Source organism: Glandiceps talaboti, chromosome 18 (genome assembly GCF_964340395.1).
Source record: "Glandiceps talaboti chromosome 18, keGlaTala1.1, whole genome shotgun sequence".
Lineage (NCBI taxonomy): Eukaryota > Metazoa > Hemichordata > Enteropneusta > Spengelidae > Glandiceps > Glandiceps talaboti.
This window is the reverse complement of record NC_135566.1, coordinates 19,350,456-19,372,577: the sequence shown is the minus strand read 5'-3', so window position 1 is coordinate 19,372,577 and position 22,122 is coordinate 19,350,456. Positions and strand designations below refer to the sequence as shown.

At 34.1% G+C, this 22,122-nt stretch overlaps 1 protein-coding gene across 2 annotated transcripts in view; it reads left to right on the top strand.

Moving 5' to 3' along the window:
- LOC144448855 (flotillin-2-like) overlaps nt 1–22,122 on the top strand; it is a 30,989-nt gene extending 8,867 nt beyond the window's left edge. The window contains exons 1-8 of one of the 2 annotated variants that reach the window (XM_078139167.1): nt 9,438–9,613; nt 14,590–14,886; nt 15,772–16,004; nt 16,643–16,762; nt 17,633–17,847; nt 18,435–18,618; nt 19,462–19,608; nt 20,520–22,122. In XM_078139167.1, the coding sequence (XP_077995293.1) occupies nt 9,565–9,613; nt 14,590–14,886; nt 15,772–16,004; nt 16,643–16,762; nt 17,633–17,847; nt 18,435–18,618; nt 19,462–19,608; nt 20,520–20,552 (1,278 nt within the window). In that variant the 5' untranslated portion in view covers nt 9,438–9,564 and the 3' untranslated portion in view covers nt 20,553–22,122. Of the gene's footprint in view, nt 1–9,437; nt 9,614–14,589; nt 14,887–15,771; nt 16,005–16,642; nt 16,763–17,632; nt 17,848–18,434; nt 18,619–19,461; nt 19,609–20,519 lie in introns of those variants that run through there. The other variant, XM_078139166.1, reaches the window with a different exon arrangement.

The following is a 22,122-nucleotide window of genomic DNA, read 5'->3' as shown; positions in this document are numbered from 1 at the left end:
AGTTATAATTGTAGTGAGAACATTAAGAATGTACATATGGCTTGGACATTATTGTTATCTTGCAGGAGATGTTAGCATCCATTGAAATTATACCATGATATCACAATGTAATTGACTTTACATTTAGTGTTATTTATGGTAAGGGTGTGGGTAAGGTGTGTACAAGATTATGTATGGAAATCCATCCAAGTTGTTCCAGATCCCCCTCCTGTTACCAGGTTTCCTAGACTCCCTCCCCCTCCTGTTACCGTGTTTTCTGGACTCCCTCCCCCTTTTGTTACCGGGGTTTCCCAAATAAAACTTTCATACCATGTTTCCTTTGTGTTAGCTTATCAGAGAAGCCCTCGTAAAGTAGGATCTTTCTTTTGTTCTAGACCAAGTTTTTCTATATTTCTGCCAGACAGCTGTTTTTCTCACCCAGGTTTTAATTGGAACTGGGCCTTTAAACCTATTATTTATTTGGCAAAATTTGAGAGAAACTAATCTCTAAATGTAAACCCATTATTAAATACATGTTTATTTGGTTATTTTTGAACTATTTCACTTTAATACTGTTTTTGCTGTGAAAGTGAACGTTGTTACGTTAATGATAATATTTTTTGTGTCTCAGGGGAAATTATTGTCGAGTCTGGTGTACATATGTATAAATTACACTAGACATACACTGTACATGTACATCTCATTACATGTAATTCATTATTCATAATTTAGACCAAGCCAGTGACCCATACCAAAATTACATACAGCCTTCATTGCAGTGACTTGCAAGTTGGCTGGCCTAAATTAGCAAGCTCTGTACATATTTGATGTAGCAAGGTCAGAGTACTATCACAGTATAGTATCAGCCTCTTCTCTCTCTTAGTCTTACCTACCACCCCCACCCCACCCATCTAACACATACCCATGATGTTCAATATTTGTTGTATCTTAATTTTAAATGTACAGTCAAATCATGAAGAAATCGAGTTCCAAACTTACAAACTGACATTTGGAAATACCACTAACGTAACCTATTAGTGTCAGTACACATTCCAATGAAAGTGCCAGCGGTCATGGAGAGGTGAAGTTAATGTAATCTATGTAGGTTAGTTCTATGTCATCACCACCACCACCACCACCACCACCACCACCACCACCACCACCACCACCACCACCACCACCACCACCACCACCACATATAAGATATGTACCTATATTTATGACCCAAACAAAGTTATTATGTGATTGGTGAGGGATATAGCAATAAATTTTGATAATTTATCCAATATTTGAATGTTTGTGTTGGAAGTGAGTACGTATAATAATACACATAATTTTGCAGTCGTATGAATGACTGTCTATATTTCTGTCGTAGTTCTATTCTGTGTTTTACTGAATTGTACTTACAACTGCATTACTAACCAGTATGCCTTCTAAGACAATTTGATGCACTTCAAAATTTAGGGTTTCCCTTCTTTGTATTACAATATGTGGCAGCTCACAAGGAAACTAAGATTTATTAGTTTGACCTACAACAAAAAATTTCAGTGACACTACTAGTAGATGACTTACAGTGTACTGTTCTATTTATTGCTGTATTACATTATGTAGAGCCGGATTATTATGAGAGTGTATGCTACTTGGTTGAACTATATAATCCAGGCACTTGTGTCTGAAACATAACCTTGTGACATAAATTGCTAGTGAAATAGTACTATGTGGTTTGTTGTGAAATGTACATGTAGCATGCAGGAATGGCATCCTATCACTGTCATTGTCATCATAAATGCAAAGCTTCATTTCAGTTAACGCATTTCTTAGAAATTAAGGTCAGTTTTTTAATTTCAGTGAAATTTAGGTGATTTTTCTATTCCAAGGCAACCCCCCCCCCCCCCCATCAAACATACTGTGGTTTTGAATTAATAATGATATTCACAATACTATATATTAATAACTGTAATAATTTACTTCTGACTTGTAGGTATTGACAGATAATATTTTCATTATTTATTGACATAAATTGATGTGAAATCTTTTCATCAGATGTTTAAAACATTAATTAGTGAAAAATTGACTTTTCCAAAGTTGTCATATTTCGGCGATGAAAATCAGTTATGAATATTGATACATGACCTGGTTGTGTGTCAACATTTAGATATTCCTTCTAATTTTTTTTTTTAGCTGAAAGGAAAGAATATGTAAAGGGACTTTGTCAGTTTGAGTAGCTTGATGGGTAGAGACAAACCCTTTAGTTTAATGACAGGAGTATTTTGTGACGAAATGAAGAAAAATTTTGCCAAATATATTGATTATATCTCATCAAGCATAATTATGAAAATCGAAAAGAATTTGGATGATATTTTGTGTACCATAGAACCTCTAACATAGATGTGAGTTGTCATCCTGGTTGTCTTGATGTACAAAAATGTAGAACAACTGGTGTACTGGTGTATGACTCCAAGGCTTGTGTGTATTATAATATGATTATTTATAGTGCAGTGTGACCTTTGACCTTCATGGATCATCTGTCAATACAGGGGTGGCCTCTTTTACTGCATTGCTAGCAACAGAGCAAACAGGACAATAGAAAATATGTTTACTTTACAGCATTACCAACAGAAAAGAACTCATGAGGAAATAGGTTATGACAGTTAGCCTGAAGAACTAAAACATCCAAGGCTCCTATCAAATTTAACTTTATGCTTAGTAGTCTGAATTGACCAAAGGAACTGTTTCAGCAGATTACCACCTCATAAATTTGGTAGTCAAGATACAATATGTCCTGGACTACTACTAATTTTGAGTCCTGTACATGTTGATATATTTCATTTTTATATGCCTTTTGTTATTTCTTCCTTGTGTGTGTTACATTCTTTGTCATACATGTACACACTTCATTCATTGGATGTCTAACATGTACCAACAAGACTTGGTAGGCATTATTACAATACAATAGCAATATAATCTATTTTGATTATTCTATTTTGTGATGTAGTTCAAGTTTGGCTTTGGCTTTGTCACTTCCTGTACTAGACCTGAATGCTGCAAAGATTAATAATTAGCATACACTTTGTAATGTGATATTGATTTTGTATGTTAAGATAGTGAAAAGATAATTGATAGAAATCAATGGATAGGGTGTGTTTATCTTTTGTATTAAGTAAAATATCATTGCAGGTTACCAAAACAAATGCACAGCAGTACTTTAATTAGTGATATACAAGGAGAGAGATAGCTGAATGATAGATAGCCTAGAGACTTACTGGTTTCAAATCTAGAGTTTCCAATAATTAATGAAACCAATGAGTTTCTAGGCTTGACCCAAATATTAGAGAAATACTTTTACTGAAATTGAGTGTTATTAAAAGCATAACCTTGTTTGAAAATATGTATTTGGTAAAACTGGATATATGCTAATTTACTTTTGCAATTTGAAGGGATCTTTAGATGTTATTCCCCAATATTTTTCTTTGTTCAGTCAAGAAAAATACCAGTGACCTAAGGGGCCTTTGTCACTACGTGTTGCTAGACGTGTAGTGACAACCCTCAGGTCATGAGTATTTACCGACTGAATAAAGAAAAATATTGGAGAATAAAATGATTATACCAGTGCCAGTAATATCAAAGAAAAATCAGGTAAAGTAATGGCAATTTTGGTTTTGACTCATATTTCGAACATAGCAGAACCAGTGGCATAGACACACGTTGTCTTGACATAAATACACATTGTCGTGATTTAGAATGACCAGAGTATATATTCCATAGTTTTGTTCAGCTTGGCTTGTGCATGGTATAATACTTATTATTTTCCAAAGAACAGATCTCCAAGTGTTATAGAAATAATATGAAATTAAAATTGTTATCAGATACAAACTTTACCCAAAACTTTTATTTACCTTTTTCAGAATGTCTCACCTGCAATGAGTATTTAGTAAAACTTAATGTATAACTTGATTTCATGTGTATCTTTTTTGAAGGGCATTATTTTTATTTGGTAATATTATTTCAAAATATGCAGTTATACTTTGGAAGTGTAAAAAAAGCCAAATGGAAAAATGTTTTTAGAATGCATTGCAAGAATGTTGATATAAAATGTGAAAATTAATTTTTTGTTGAAAGTTCACAGAAAGAGTAATTGAAATCAACAATTCCGAGTTATTTGGCAAGTAATCCATTTGTACCTTTGTAGTTCTCAACTGTCACACACAAATGAAATCCAATTCAAACTACATTGTAGCCGAGGGTATATGTCTTAACCCAGACTTTTTAGGTGTGTCTGACTGAACCATGGTATTTAGACGAAAGGGAAAAATGAAAATTCTGTTGTTGAATAAAATGAATCCATTGAAGTAAAAATATATTTCATGATGATAGTACATTTGTAATTAATATTTTAACATTCTTCGTAACTAGCTAACTCTAAGTCACCAGTGTATTGAGCTGGAATTCTTTCTTTATGCTAGTGAAGTTCATGAATAATTCAGAATTTCATACAAGAGAGTGTTATCTTCCGTTTCTACCAAATAGTTGCCATCGTTTTCTTTGCACATGCCAAGTATATCATGACACAGGTTTATTTATTTAACATGTTTTAACAATGCATGATTTTCTGCACTTTCTCAGTCATTTTCAATAATTTATGATACAGTATATAAATAAGAGCAAAGCAGGTCACAGAAACACTGCAGGATATCGTTTTCTCAGAATGTATCATTGTTGTCAGCATCAGGTAGATTGTAACAGCCTGGGAAAGGTGACCTACATGTAAGATGATTTATCAGTCATCATGTGATAGACAACACTGCCCTCACACTTTATTGAAATTATTTACTTTGTTTTCAAACATGGCGACCTTGCATCAGAATATCTGCAAAGTATATACTTTTCATACTGAATCCAACCCTGAGTATGAACAATTATTTAATTGGTAGTGTTTGTCTGACTTAAGTTCTGCATGTGTTATATTGTATACTGTACAGTACTCTCATGGCATTGTATAATAAACTAGACATCCATAGACCTGTTGCCGGTTCTAAGGTGCATTGCGTGTCTCTCCATACAATGCCATGTATTGTGTATATGCTACTCAGGGGATGGTTGTCACTTGGCCGTACCCTGGGTTCACCTGTAAAATCACTGTCTGTCATTCAGTGCGCCCTCAAATGATAGCCAAATTTTGTTGTTGTGAGTCAAAATGAGAAAAACTGGTATTTCTTGTGAGTTACCACATAGTAAGAGATAGAGGAACACCAAATTTTGGTGCGTCACTCGAAATTGTGTGCATCAGTGGTGTATCAAATTGGCTTAGAGGGCACACTGCTGTCATTGATGGCATTTAGTCTTTGTTCTATGAAAACACTCATATAATTAAAGAGGTCAACATGTGTTTCCATAATTTCCTGATGAAAATGTTATTTCAAACGTAATCTTGACAAAACAAGACTAAATGTAACAACATAAGCAACATCATCTCACGCAATGCATCTTGGAACCGGAAAATTGACTATTGATGTCTGTTGCATCAGTGCTATTTCAAATAACAATTTTATAGTTAAATTATCTCAAATCAAAGTTTTGATAATGTGTATCAAAGGAAAGATAAGCATGGAAAGGAAAGCGTCATGTAGGATACAGCAATTTATACTTCACATAGCAATTGCCAAGCTGACTACAATCTTATCTTAGATAGGGCGGATTTAATTTATCTAACATATTTCTGGGTTTATCTTTTGTGTATGTACATGTACATTAGGGAGCAGGCAAATACCCAAAGAAAATACAAAATAGATAGTAAATGACTTATACACTAATACAGTACTTGTAATGTATGGCAAATATATCAAATCAAATCATCTCTGGTGTCAGATTATTATAATTGCATAATTCAGTCAGTGTTTTTAGTATTAAAATATTATGTACAAAGGTGAGGAACACTGCTAACAGAAAGGGGAATGTGGTGAAACTTGGATTGTTTTGCAAACACTTGTTGTTACTATAATTGGTTTGGGAATCTTGATAATGTGACAGGGGAAGTTAAGTATACATGTATGGTACAATGTAGATTTGATTTACATAGCAAAAAACACTGTCCTGTCCACTGATATTGATCAAATTGAAATGGACAAATTCTACCAAAAGTCTAGCTAAATCTCCTGCTAGGGAAAGGGTAAACAGTGCATGTCAGTAGTAATCCGTCACACACTGACAAGTGGTTGTAATTGGTTACTTCATTCAGTTTTATACCATAAGTTTAACGTCCAGTCTTGAAGTTGAAGTAAGTCACATGAGAATGAGAAAATGTCATCACATTTATATCAACGCTCCAATATTTTTACATTAGTGCTGACAGTGGTGAGAACGGAATGTTGTGCTAGAGAAACCCATTTGACTATATGGTGGAGAGAGATCATAGGAAACAACCACAGATATAGCATTAGTAGACTAAATTTGATGTGGCTGATTAGTTTGTGGTTTAGGGCTAGCATAAGTCAACATATCAATGTATTCATTTAAAAGCTTGTTATTGGTTAGGTATACTTGAAACATCCTTTGAGGTATACAAATGTATATAGTAAAAGTCTAATGTGAAATCACCCAACAGGCTTTAATATGTTGAGTACACATATAGTATAGCCAACGATATTTGATACGTGGCACTCAGTGTATAATTTAATACCAAATTCATGTGTGTCAATATTTAATGTGAATATATTTAATATGTCTGACATTCAAAAATTGAGGTGGTTGTGTAGTTGCTCAGTGTGTATACAGAAATTCTATATTAGAGAGGTTTAGATGCATGAATTTATGTGTATGTTATAAGTGTAGCCATAGTCACTTGATATGAAGCAACCTAGGCGTTCTGTATCAGACGATGCTGTCAAAATGTGGTGTACACGTAACTGTAAACATGTATTAAGTTTTTGTCATTTTTCTTCTGTTAAATGTCGTTATTTTTTATATCAAAGGTCGGAAGCATACATGTAGCTGTAAATGAATTGATTGATATTTTGTTTGGGTAGTTGCAGGAAAAAAAATAAAAATACCGACATGTTTTGAAAACAAAGTCATCTGTTTGGCATTCTGGACAGGATATTCCAATGCGCATGCACATCCCAATGTTTTTCAAGTGAACGTGTAACTAAACACAACTTTGTATGCATCATTACGTGTATACCTGCACGATAATGCTCCCATACGCGTACCATGAACAAAAAATGAAATATTGTACACAGTGTACTACCGTAGTTCAGGGTACCATCATGTTCAGCTTATGAGTAATTCTATATGATGCATATTCAAATTCATACACATTCCAAAGTGTTATGAACAGTTGACATTAGTGCTGTTAATGTAGCTATCTCTGTTGCTATGGTTGCTATGGTTACTAGACACACCCCTTTTTCATAGATTATTTATGAAGACATTAATGATAATAGTTTTCACATACAATCATGTAATATTACTATTCGCACATTCAGTGTTACTTTTACAGTGTACTTTGTGTAGTCCCCAATGGGCAAATAGCAAATTAGTCAATAAATTATCAAGTTTTGTATCTAGAGACAACATTCAAATTTGCACAATAAATTTGACATATAACACTCCAGTCTTCCATGAAGGCTTGTACGTTTTTAAATACTTTTTAAAATTAAATCTGGTAAATGTGGTACATTTTCATATTTTCCAGATATGATTAATGTAAATTGTAAAAACCTATGAGATCTACAAAGTTTAACTTGAAGAGAAGTGCGCTTAATATAAACACAGAAGGTATTATTCTATTAATTTCCACTAATGGCTCCCATGTTTCAATCCCAGCGTGTGCCTTCTTAAGCCAAAAATAGGACCATTCTTTTGTTGTGACCCACTTTTTGTATAGCTCTCCCAGACAACTGATTTTCCTACCCAAAATATTAATTCTAATGAGGTGAGAGGCATCAAACAATAACACTTTACTTGTAAATGCTGTATGTGCATAAAAATTACAATGTAAAACCAGTCAGCAGTTATGGTGGAGACCAGATACATTTTATTTTATTTTTATTTTTATTTTTACATTTTTTTAAAAGTTCAATTCAGGTTGTATGATCTGTTTATGTTGATATTCTAAATACACAGACATGTAATTGACTTGCCTTTGGCTTTGCTTGTGTATGATCTTTCATCTATAGAATTTTTACAGTAATAAAATGTTCTGTTCAAATCAGATTTTGATACTAAAAAGCGTGCTGAGGTGTAAAACTAGTCAGAGATTCAATCCATTTTCAAACCTACATTGTATATATTTCCTGTTGAAGCCTGTTATTTAGTATGATGGGCTTCAATGAATTGTACATTGACAGGCAACTAAATATACTATCCAAAGAATTCCCAATAGATCTGTGACAGTGGATTTTCTAATTAATCAAATTTTTGTTTGATAGATATTCATGCATTTTATGTCAGTTAGTTGCTATTCTCTAATTTCTACCTGGGGTACATGTATGTTTAAAATGTGTTAGGTGATTACTTTGATATTGTTTGTGACAGTGGAGCTTGAAGGAAACAGTTGACAAAGTTGCATTGGGAATGTAATGAGTTTTAACCATGACAACAAGTAAGAAAAAGTCAATCCAAAATTTAAATAAACCCAACTGTGGTGAAATTTTGTACATTTTGATTTACTTTATCAGTAATTTGTTCAGTCAGTTTGAAAGTACATGTATTTTATGCATGGTAGCAATATAATTTACATGCATTTTCCACACATTATGTATCAACAAAATAATTCATACATTGTACATTGCCATACACAACATTTGAAATGTTTAATATTTAGATATGCTGCCCCCCCAAAAAAAATATTAACAACCCTGAAAATAATATTTTTGCATGAGATGATGAGTATGAAAATGTGAAATAAAAGGAATGCAAGTTTTCCAGAAGCCATGGTAATCACATTGTTGCCAACTGTGAGACTTTCGGTAAATTTTTTTCACCTGATGTTTTTGTTTGTTTACAACAGTGAAAGGAACTTGTATTATTTTCATGTTCTGGCCGGAAAGTAAATTTAAATTACAATTCAGTGAACCCTCTCATTCTGTCAAGTTTTTCATAATGAAACTTGAAAAATGTCACTTTTAGAAGCTTTTTGAAAGTCTCAAATGTCATACTGTACATAATGAAAAAAGGGCAATCGTACGTGCGTAACAACATGTACTTTTATTTCAGTCTACTCCATAATTAGAATAGTTTGACAGACATTGGTAATTGTCAGTCCAGAAAGTCAAATTTGTTACTTTCTCATAAATTCTATAGCAAACATGTTGAAACATGTTAAACTTTTTCAAAAATTCTGTTTACATAGATATTTATATGCATGACGTATGGCAATGCCCCCTTCAGACATAGTGGTATAGTCCACCAACGAAAATCAGATTCACTGGTAGATCATGTGATCATTGTCGTCAGCTAGGTGGCTGTTTTCCCTGGCATTTGTCTAGACCATGGCAAAATATGGAAAGATAATTGCAGAATTCAGGTTTTTCCTATATTTTAGAAAACATTAGTTTGGATATAAGCTTTGTAAACATTGTCAAAAAGATGGGTAACATCCATATAGCAGGACCCAATGAAGCTTTGATCATCTCTGGTAAGTGTTTAGTACAAATTTAGTGTTTTCTGTATGTATTGATGAAAACTGATGTCCTCATATCATTATTGGAGTTGACCTTTGGTATTCTTTAGATTAAAGGTACATTGAGAACAGCTTTCAGGCTATCAATCTTGAAAAAATGGTCGTATTTTATACATAAATCGTCCGGAATATTCATTATGTATGCTATGTACATACATTTCAGTATTCTATTAGATGGGGTCCCCTTCATAATTATTCATGTGTTTTTCTAGAAGGGTCTGTGTATGCTTTGTGCATTTTAAAACCCATTATCAAACACCTTTCCCTAGGTATTACAGGAAATTGATAGCACTGGTAAACATTTTATATCTATTTATGTTTATATAACTGAAGAAGAAAAGATTTTCAATGTGATAATTATAAACTTATTTAGTTATGTCCATACTCATACATTGTAGATCTGTTTATTAAAATGAAAATGAAAAAATGAAAAGTTGTAAAGAGTTGCTTATTTTCAGTGGTCAAGGTAATGGTCTAAATAATCAAACAAATCTCTATTGAATAACTGTAATTTAGGTTTTCATTTTTCAAAAAAAATATTGACTTCTGTTTGCACAATTTCTATTTTGCAAACCACACTAATTTTTTATTTTTTTGCGTGAACTTTTAGTTTTGTAAATGTTATATTTTAGATTTTGCAGGGCTCTAATTTAACTTCAAGACTGGGGTAGTCAGCTTTAGCCAAGTGAACTGTTTCACCTACAATTTTCTATTGATTTCCATTCTTCTATTCAGACCACCACCTTATAATTTGATAGTCTATTTGCAATGTTTAGTAGTCTAAGTGTGTCCTAGACTACTGCTAATGTGGAGCCCAGGCCTGAAATCTGTTTCATGACATTCAGACAAAACAGCTGCTACCAACTTTATCCACAATGAAATACCAAATCCCTCACAATATGTTGGACACTGAGGACATTACAAACAAATATGTAAAAACCTTAGTACCCTCAGCTTCCCTCCTCATGAATATTACTTTTAATATATAAACATATCTACTGGTATTAGTCAACAATTTAGTTATGTAATTAGTACAGATATTTTAAGATACTCATTAGTACAAGTTGTGGTAATGACAATTAGGTGTGAAAAAATGGCTATCTTACATATCCAATAAATGTGAATAATGTTGAAAGTATATGATAATTTTTGTGAATACTTTCAAATTGCATATAATTGTAAGAGACACTTGAACTGTTTAATTCAGTACAGGTACCTCTTATACATAATACATTAGTTGATTTTGAAACTAAGATTAGATCAGATTAGATTAGATTGGATTAGATTAGATTGGATTGGATTATATTTCATATAATCTCTGATTTTGATGAGCTGTCTAGGATAGAATTGCTGACTTTTTCAGGAGATAACACATTCAGTTATTGAAACAAACTTACATCATATTAGATTATATATACTTAGTCTTGTTAATTTGTCTCCGAGTAATCTGGGTGAATTATCAAGGACGAATTTATTGAATAGTTTTTAGAATGTCTCAATTTATTAACTGTGGAGGTATTGTATATATGAAGTACTTGTGTTATCAAATGATCTATCATAAGAACTAGATGATGTATATGAAGTACTTGTGTTATCAAATGATCTATAAGAACTAGATGATGTTGTCAGGTCAATGGCTTCCTTTTCCTGATAATTGTTGTTACTCAACATCATAAGTTTTAACAAATATCCTAAATCTTTAACACTAGAAAATAGCCTGTGTTTCACACGGGACATTTATATACATATTTTGTTACTAGTGAAACTTGGTATATGGCATAACAACAACTCAAGACTAGTAAGTCACATCACTTCCTATGAGTAGCACTTGACAGGCATCGCTGACAGTCAAATCCACAAGTTTCAAGTAGAACAGACATGAACATAACTCCGCTAAAATCTTCCTCATCCATTCTGCCAAATCAGCAAATACCCCCGGACAAAACCCCCCTAGCTTAGTATTACTATTATACTATTATAGATATGGCATAACCGCAACTCGAATAGAGACTAAATGAAATCACTTTATATGAGTAGTGCTTGACAGACATCATTGACAGCAATGAAGCCCATCAATTTCATGTACATTGTAGAACTAAATAACTCTACTAATATTTTTCTAATCCAATTCCATTCTGCCAAATTGGAAAATACCCCCCCCCCCCCCTACACCCCCAACAAAACTCTTATTTAGCATACAAATTTGTTATTCATTGGAATTGTCAAATGTTGAATTGAACCCAGACTTGTTCACTTTTCTTGGATAGTTTATTGATTTGTCTCAAATGAGTTAATTACTTGTAAGATGTAAATAGAGAGAGTGTATGAGTCATAGTTTAATACACTAGGATGAAAGACTACTTTTGCTTTTCAAATTGTATATAATGATTAGGGTAAATACAGTGTGTGTTTATTTACCTCTTTATCACTATACAAGGCCATTCAGACAATAATAGATTGATCAGTTATTTATACCAAAGTAGATTCTGTATTAATTGTGATGACATCTAGAGTCTATTAACAACATTTGCATCGTTAAAAACATCTAATGTAAGGTGTGTTTTAGCTTTGAATTCCCTCCCTCACCCACTCACTAGATATAGGGATTGAGTGCAGCACAGTCATTTTTTTCAAGGAAATAGATTCAGTTTTACAAATGTACACCATGTTGAAGGACAATATCATGACTGTTTCCACAGACTGTAGGTCACATTGACACTGCTTGGTTCTCTGTCATTGTGAAAACAAACTCAGTGAACTGTTGAGGTTACCCACTAGTCTAGTCCCTATATGGTATCATTACAATTTACACCTCCGCTTTCAAGGTTTAGTTAGATAGAGACCACTTTGGCATCCAGACTATAAGTGACCCACAAGCTAGAGAGGCAAATTGATGTTGCCATAATATAACCAGTCAACATGTGTTTAAGTATAAACACACCACATCCATTTCTTGAATCACAAGCCTCCCTAAAAAAATTATAACAGCAAAGGTTGTCCCTGAACCAATGCAGTATCTACAAAGTCTTCTGGAATTGCATATAATTTGATAGCCAGGCATATTGTGCAGAACTGGGTATACATGTAGATAGAATCACCAGTTGGAAGTGAGTGTAGATGAAATAATGTCAATATTACATTCTGTGATCAGCTGTAGGTGACATGATTGACACAAAATATACTCATTTAATAGAATAGAAATCTAAATATGTATAAACAACATACATTGTAATAACGTGACCATGTGGAGAAAAAATGAAATGTGATTAAGAAGAGTAACAGCTGGAATGGCTGAAATGACATCACAATAAATGAATGGAAAGATAATTTAATACTGATTCAAGCAGACTTGTCTGATATTAATAATAATAACAGTAATAATAAGATGATGTTATTGCTATTTGGGTAAAAAATGCAAATGGGAATTGGCTTTCCATGTGCTCATAAAAAGAGGTGAATAAAATTGAAAACTAAATATTGGAAAGAAAGCAATTGAATAAAACATTGGAAAGGAAATACAAGTGAAATGTATAAGCAAGAGATAAAATGAAGGTAAATCTTTAAAAAGATTATAACTAGAATGATAAGAATGCAGAGACAGACAACATGAAACTTACATGAATGGTACAATGTAATAAAATGATCCTAGGACTGGTTTAAAATATGAATCACAGATGGATAAAAGCTCATTCTAAAAAACGTTGTGATTTCATTTTGATTCTTTTAATCCTATACTGCCTATCAGAGGGTAACAGTTCAAAAGATGTGTGTGTGCCGGGTGACTGGCATCCTTAATGATGGATGTAGCTTTGCAAATGGATCTGGAATGAAAGATTGATTGTAAAGATGGTAATTCTGTACCGATGATTCTCTGTGCTGTCTGGACAGCTCTCTCATGTATATTCAACTCATCGTTTGTTGGTGGTGTTGTTAAACCAGATGGTAATGGCATACCTTAAAATATTCTCTGACAGTGTAGTGAAAATTGACTAAAATAAAGTACTACAACTCATTCCAAATTTCTTTTAAACGTCTCAGAAAATAAATACATTGTTGGACTTTCTTCATAATGATGAACAATATCCAATGAACAGTTAAAAAAAGGTGATGTCTGTCAATGAGTGAAGTCAATTTGATTAGGTAAATATTTGGACATGAAAGCAGACAGGTATCATGACTACCTGGGTAGTTAGAAGGGCAGTAATGTACCCGACCTTTGCTGAGCTTCTAGATTTCATGTGTAGTGTGCTGTTGAAGTCAGCATGTAGTTGAAAGTATTTGTATTAAAGATCACATCACATGTAAATTAGTTAAAAAATACATTAAATTTTGAGTTTATCTTGCGTTACTTAAGTAGTCTCAGCATACATGTAGAGGTGGTAGCCAGTAAACGTGAGCCCCCATTCCGGCTGAATGAAGAAAAGTGTTATATAAAATAGAACAAGAAAAGCAATTTCTTCTTATACAGACATATTGTAATGCATATGTAGTGCATGGTGTGGAAGTTATTGTGTTGATCAATAAATTGAATGATCAATATTTTTATGTGCGTCTATGTAATGAAATTTTATTTCAGGTAAGAATTCATCAGATGGTAATGTCTTTATACTGACATGGGTTGTCAGTGGCCGAGTGGTTAAACCACTTGCCTCTTACCACTGCGGTTGGGGTTTGAACCCCATTCAGGGTTTGATTAAATTTACCACGCTGTAAGTAAGAAGAGTGTTGTTCAGTTTGACTCTACCGAGCAACGCAGGTTTTCCGCGGTTACTCCGGTTTCCTCCTGCATTAACACTGAACCCATGAGGGATGGCTCTCACTGGACTTCTTGGGAGACAAGTGTTTATATGCTTAAAGAACTATCCAGTATAAATAAAGATTATTATTACATTCTCATATTAAATGTCTTATTTTCCTTTGCTTGTTTTCAGGTGGTTGCTGCGGAGCCACAACAAAGAAGACAGTAATAGGAGGCTGGGCTTGGGCCTGGTGTCTTGTTACCGATGTACAGAGACTGAGTCTGGAAGTGATGACTTTGAATCCAACCTGTGAGCATGTAGAGACATCGGAAGGTGTACCACTAACAGTGACAGGTGTAGCACAGGTCAAGGTCATGACAGAGCCTGAATTACTGGCCACAGCTTGTGAACAGTTCCTTGGCAAGTCAGAGAGTCATGTGGAAAGTGTGATTTTGCAAACCATGGAGGGCCATCTCAGAGCCATTCTTGGTAAGTATCAATTATGTCATCATTAGTCTAGTTCCAGACAATGTTAAAATCGGAACACGGTCATCAGGAACTAGACTACATGTATGTCATCATACTAGTCTGTCAGGAGTTAATATGGTGATTAGATTTTAGCAGACATTTCTTATAAAAATGACACTAGTGTGCCATCCAACAAAGCACAGCATTTGTTGTGGGTATAAATTATGAAAAGAACATGTTTTCTTGTGATTCACCCCATGGGTGTGTTACAAGAAATTGGCATTCGTCAGTGGCATGTCAAATTGGCTTAGAAGACACACTGTGTGCCACCATATTCTGCTAATAAAGTAGATAGACCTATTTGGCAAGAATGTTTGGAGTACCAATGTGATAATGATTATAGAACAAAGGAGAAAATATTCAACTCAGTCAATGATTACTGAAAGTAGTTGGTCAGATGTTGCGAAGTGCGAGGTGGTTGTATTTATTGGCTTTTGCCTCATCTCTACAACTCTGTTGAGACAGTATTATATTCCTTGCTACCAGTTTTAGCGAGGAAAAGAGTTCAATTTGATGATATACAACATGAAAACTGTTAAGAGAGAGTTTGCTGTGTAACAAATCATTGTCTTTGCAATGTGCTGGACCCATGGGGTGAAGGCAGACCTCATTATGTTTAGATGACTTGTGTTAAACACTTCCTTGCAGTAGATGGAAAAAATAATTGTTCCAATGTTGTAGAGCATGAACAATATGTACTAAATGTTAAAACTATTAATCATGTTGAAAAAATGATGTGTAGGAAGGGGAACTTTTGCTTCACACCTCTAACAGTTTGTGACTTTTCAACACAAGAGGGCTCCCTTTCAGCAGAATTGTAAACATAGAAGTTTTGATCGTACACAGGTACACTGACAGTTGAGGCTATTTATCAAGACAGAGACCAGTTTGCAGCTTTAGTACGAGAGGTGGCATCACCTGACGTAGGACGTATGGGAATTGAAATTCTCAGTTTCACCATCAAAGATGTGTATGACAGAGTAGACTACTTGGATTCACTGGGTAAAGCTCAAACAGCTGTGGTTAAGAGAGATGCTGATATTGGTGTGGCTGAAGCTAACAGAGATGCTGGAATCAAGGTAAACACATAGACAAAAAATAGACAAAAAGATAGTTGGTGGTTAGATGTAGGCAACCAGACTCAAATTCAAATTTTTCAAGTCAGTGTAGCCGAACTTTTCTTGTAGTTGGACCAACTGCTGTTTTCACATCAACCACTGCTGATGAAAACCCAGTATTTTGTAAACTTGATTAACTTGCAAGAAAAAAGTGAAAAACAAATTGAAATGGAATATTGAAACTCCTTGATTAGTTAATTAATTTATCAATTAATTATTTGACTGACTGATTGATTGATTGATTGATTACCAATAGTTGACATTTGAAATGAACTAGAAAGAAATTTACAAGGGTTGTGGTATAATTTTTGATGAGCTGTGATATTTAAATTGTATTTTTCAAGTTTTTTTATAACTGTACATGTATTTGATATCCTTTCTGTTGAATTTCCCCATGGGATTGGTAGTTGTGCCTGGTTCTCACTGATCCTGTGTTGTGCAGAAAGACGGGAATAATGCAGCAAGTTATCATACATACTATATGGTATTTGAAGTGTTTTTAGGGTATAAAACTATTCCCACATGTAAGAAACTAATACTTTCACTTATCTATTCCAAAAAATAGCGGTACTAAATTTTTTCTATTTGCTGGCACATAGGAATCAGAATACAACAGACAGATGATGGATGAGAAATTTGATGCCGAGACAAAGATTGCTGACTCTCATAGGTTGTATGAATTACAGAAGGCAGGCTTTGAGAAGGAGGTTAACGCTAGGGTAAGTCACCTCTAATAAACTATCATATCATACTAGTCTTGTTTTCAAGGCAATCGCTAATCTTTTATATTTTCATGGAGTGAACATAGTATTTGGCAGCCATATTGGATTCTAAAATGGCTTAATAACATTGTGACCTCTATTTCAAAACTTTGTATGGTGACCCCAGAATATTTTTATTGATTGTAACTAAAAATAGGTTGGAGTGTTCTTGAACAAAGTAAAAGTAGAGAATTTATTTTGCGAGGTATATCTAAGTCAACTGGTAATTAAAAAATATAATCGCGGGGAGCCACAGAAATGCTTACCACTTGGTTGAGACAAATTTTGAAAGTAGTAATTCATATAAAAATGTGAAACACTAAAGTAATCTTTACAACAGATGTTTGAAGTAATAACCATATTCTTCTCAGTGTTTCAATGGCTGTCAGTATTTGAAAATCAAGACAAATATTTAGACAGATTTCCTGTCCCATTCTCACCACTAGAGGGCATCAGGGAAAGGGGACAGGCAAACGCTTATCTATGCATGGCTGTCTTTGGAATAATTCCTAGCAATCTGATTGGCCAATGTCAGTCTTTGTCTTCTGTTCTCAAAATGCTAATCTGATTGGTTGTTGTGCTTGTGTATTCAGTTGGCCTCTATCATTAAATTAGTCAGTTGATCAGCAAATCTAATGTAAGTGTCAAGTGACATTATGACATAGTTAGTCCAGCATTTTTGTTTAGACTTTAACCATGTTGACAAAAAATGGCAGTCTTTACCTGTCGCCAATCTCTGAAGCCCTAGCAGTGAGACAAGACAGGAAACTAGTGTAGATAAATATTTAGCCAGAATTAAAATTGTATTTGTTTTGTTTGTCCTACTAGAAAGCAGAAGCAGAATTGGCTTATGAACTACAAGCAGCTAAAGTCAAACAGAAGATCAGAAATGAAGAAATTGAAATTGAAGTTGTAGAACGTCGTAAACTGATTGACATTGAGGAGAAAGAAATTTCTCGTAAAGAGAAGGAACTGATAGCAACTGTTAAAAGACCAGCAGAAGCTGAATCATTTAAAGTGGAGACATTGGCTGATGGTAAAAGGTCAGTGTGACATTTTATACTTTAGTTAGTTCTATATTTTTACCAACATCATCACAGTTATAAGCAAGTAAGTTGAGATGATAATACACAATGGAATAACTGGCATATGGTACAAAGGTGTAGTTTATAACTTGAGTGTTTTATTGCCAACAGGTACAGCTAGGGTTGGTGGCCGGCTTGGGTGGGATGGCATTGTCTGTTGGTGTGTCTGTGTGTAACTTGGGTTGGTGGTCTGGTGGGAGGGGAGGTTATAGGGTTGTCTGTCAGTGTGTCTGTCAGTGTGTCTGTCTGCAGACAACCAATTGACTATGTTGAAGTATTGTTTGTGAAATGTATACATGGTATAGTAACAGATGGTTGTTTCCACACCGGTATATTCTAATGATTACACAAAACTGGGTCAGATTTCTTGAATCACCCCACCCACCCATACCCTCACCCCCACCCCCTATTTATAGATTGTACTCATTTACTGCAACATTAAGGGGTACAATTATACATTGCAGTATAAATAGCAGGGTTAAGTAGGCATGAACATATCAAAATATTAGCCTATATGTAAAATAGTATTTTGTGTTGTTATTTAGAACTCAGACTATCCTCAGTGCTGCAGCTGATGCTGAAAAGATCCGTGCTATCGGTACAGCTGAGGCTACTGCTATTGAAGCTATTGGTAAAGCTGAAGCTGAGAGAATGAGAATGAAGGCTGCTGCCTATAAACAATATGGAGATGCTGCTATGATGAGTCTTGTCTTGGAAGCTATGCCAAAGGTAGGACATACAACGTATCTAGTTAGTCTTTGGGTGCACAGAGATAAGACATTTGAAATAGAGATGTTTTGTGAAAATTGTGACGTGATTAAACAGGAACACTGCATGGATAGTATACAATGCCCTTCTGTTGTAAAAAGTCTATATCATTGAATTGTATAAAATAACAGCTGAGTGATTTAGTCGAAAATATTCTTGGTAAATTATTAGTGCTGTGAGTTTGGAACTACTACAAAATATGATTCCAGAGCAATTAAGAAATAATGTTTTGATAGTAATGTTCACATAAGGTATGGTCAATGAAATATAACATTCAAGATATTACATGTTGAAATGAATTTATGTACATGTATGGTACATTTGGGGTTCATGATATGTTTAAAGTACTGTATAAGGTGGCAGGGTTTGATGTTAGTAGTAGTTCAAGGTACATAGACTATTAAACATTGTATCTAGACTACCAAATTTATAATGTGTTAGTCTTTTTGATCAATGGAAGTCAATAGAAAATTTTTACTGAAAACTTTCACTTAGCAAAATCTAACAAGCAAGTATAAAAGTTTAATTTGAGTCCTGGTGTTCTAATCTTCTTTCTACCAGGGGGTATTTATTTGTTCACAAAAAAAACCTACAAGTTGGGAAAAGCGGGATTGAAATGGCCTTTTCCTCAGAGAGCCCCCTCTCCTCTTCACCCGCCACACAAGAATGTGTGTTGTGTACAATAATATGATACATCCAAACTCTACATACATTTTCCATCAAAGCTCTCCTTCCTCCTCTTCCTCCCACCCCCCAACATCATATACAACTCACCATATATAACCATGTTCTTTGACCTTTTAGATCGCTGCTGAGGTATCAGCTCCACTGGCTAAGACCGATGAGATTGTATTGTTAGGTGGTGAAAGTAGAACAACAGATGAAGTAACTAAATTGGTTGGTCAGCTACCACCAGCAGTGCAAGCACTAACTGGTATTGACCTTTCTCAGGTTAGTTTACAACTAATTCTTAATTCATTTTACTCTTTGTGCAACTGATCAAATCTTGATTTTGTTTTGTTATTGAAAATGTACCTTATTATCTCCCTCACTCTTTTCAAGAGTTCACTAGACAATCATTAAGTAAGTTGGTGAGATACAGTATCTATTGTCCCCAAAGAACTGTCTTTGTTATGTATGAATGAATGAATGAATGAATAACTGAGAAACCATATTTTGTTGTTTTGAGGTGCAACTTCACACCACTTTCTGGATATGTTATTAATGTAACATTTATCATATATTTCTGAAGAAGATATTACCTTGAGGCATTAACCCTACAGAGAGCCTTGGACCATATATGTATGACATGATTATAGACTTTGTTAAGTTGAAGAGGTTACACTTCTTCCAATTGAAGTATGAACGGTGAAGTACTGCAACATATTGATACATTACTGAACTTGTCCTGATGCATTGATGTAGATTTAGCTATAGTAGTCACAACATTGCCTACTCAGTGGCAAAGTTGAATAACAGTTTACTTTGATAATGCTGCCAAACAAGCACACAGTATTCATTGTTGCAAATAACCCTTGTCTATTGGTAGATATCATCATGGCTAGATGTACAGAGTGATGTATTAGACAATAAACCTCACAATCGTGAGAGGTGCCAAATTTGAAATTTGTTATGATTGAAGTTATCAGTAATGACGCGCACAATTGCAGCACATCTTTGTTCTGACCCTACTAAATTCTTTATAAATACACAGACCTACTTTGGTAATGTATTAATATGTTGCAGTACTTTGTCATTCGTACTTTGATTGGGAGCACTGTAATATAGTTGGAGAAGAAAAACCTTGTACACAAGATGTCTTTTTTTTTAAAATTAACTTTACTTCTTTGTTTTATTTGTAGGTTTTGAAAAAGGTTCCTGGAGCCAAAGCTTAGCTGACACTGTATGATATGATATATCAACACAATCTAGATTGTATGAGAAGAGGAACCCAAAATTCTTCTTAAGATATTCTAAAAGATGTCTTTCTTAAAACTGACAATTTCTTATTTATGTGGTACAGCTTACCAGTCAGAAGTAGGTACAGACTGCATTCATTCTGTGTCATGCCCCCCTATGGAGAGTAGGAATAGGAGTGATGTCAAAGAGGGAGGGATCACACAAGATGAATGCAACAGCCTCAAATTTAGGTCAATAATACTGAATTGAAAGTGTTTGAGAACAAATATGGCTTGTTGACAGTAATGTTACACTTGTCAATTTTACACATACATCAACGCAGATCAAAAATAGTCCTGTTTGGTTTTAAGTATGTCACAGTATTTTTATAAGTATACGAAACAAAGTTTTCTGTTTCAGTTTTGTATGATTTTTAATCAATTACTGTTCAGTGATGATAAGATAAAATTGTGAATAGAAATCTGTGGTATAGGCAAAAATTGTATGTGTTCAGGGCATGTACTTGCAACTGATTTGTAAGCTGTCAAAATCTGATTTTTCAGGGTTTGTACGGCCAACTGTGTTTTTTTCTAAAAGAAGGCGTGACAGAGTATAGTAGAGATAGTTAGCATAGTCTGAACATATTAGTAGTACTTGCATAGTCTTTCTGTGATGGCCAGTCATGTTGTTGTGCAAACATTAAAAATACAATCCTAGTTGTATTTAAGCAAGATTAAAATCAGAAAACATCTGGAAGTCATCCAGTGATGTAATTATTATAGAGGTCACTGGCAATGAAGGGGATTGCTGTTCAAGTTCAAGTTTTTTTGTTTTCTCCAAATTTGTGAAGATACTATTTTTTTCTAGAGCAAAAAAGTTTTCAAAAAAATAGTTATCATTGTGAAGTCTGTGAAAGAGACTTGAGTTAGTGTTTATTGATATAAGCCTAGACGTGTTTTTGTAGTATTCACTATTGGGGAGCAAAGAGGCCAAAATTCCAAAACATGTAAAGTAACTTGTACGTCACAACATTTGTATTTGGATCTACATGCCAACATTTTTACTTTCACAAAATATACATTAAGCAGCTACACTTATTGTAGAAGGTTTCTGTCTATGATACATGTGTATGATGATCCAAATTAAAATTCATGAAAATAATACCCCTCTCTCTCCATCCAAAAGGTTTATTAGAAAAGCATAACTAGTGTACCCTACGGCACTTCTAGTGAAGGAGTGATTAAACAAAATTAATATTTTAAATGTATGATTACAATACGCAGTATGAAATGTTTACAAAGTGCCAACTTTGACTTTGAATTGAAATCCCCTCCATAGTAACCAAATAGTGGATGAATCCACTCCATAGTAACCAAATAGTGGATGAATTCACTCCATAGTAACCCAAATAGTGGATGAATCCACTCCATAGTAACCAAATAGTGGATGAATCCACTCCATAGTAACCAAATAGTGGATGAATCCAACCCATCTCTGCTGTCATTTATATGTTAGGATTAAACCATTTTAATTTAAAATAAAATTCTGAAAGGCCATCAGACCAAA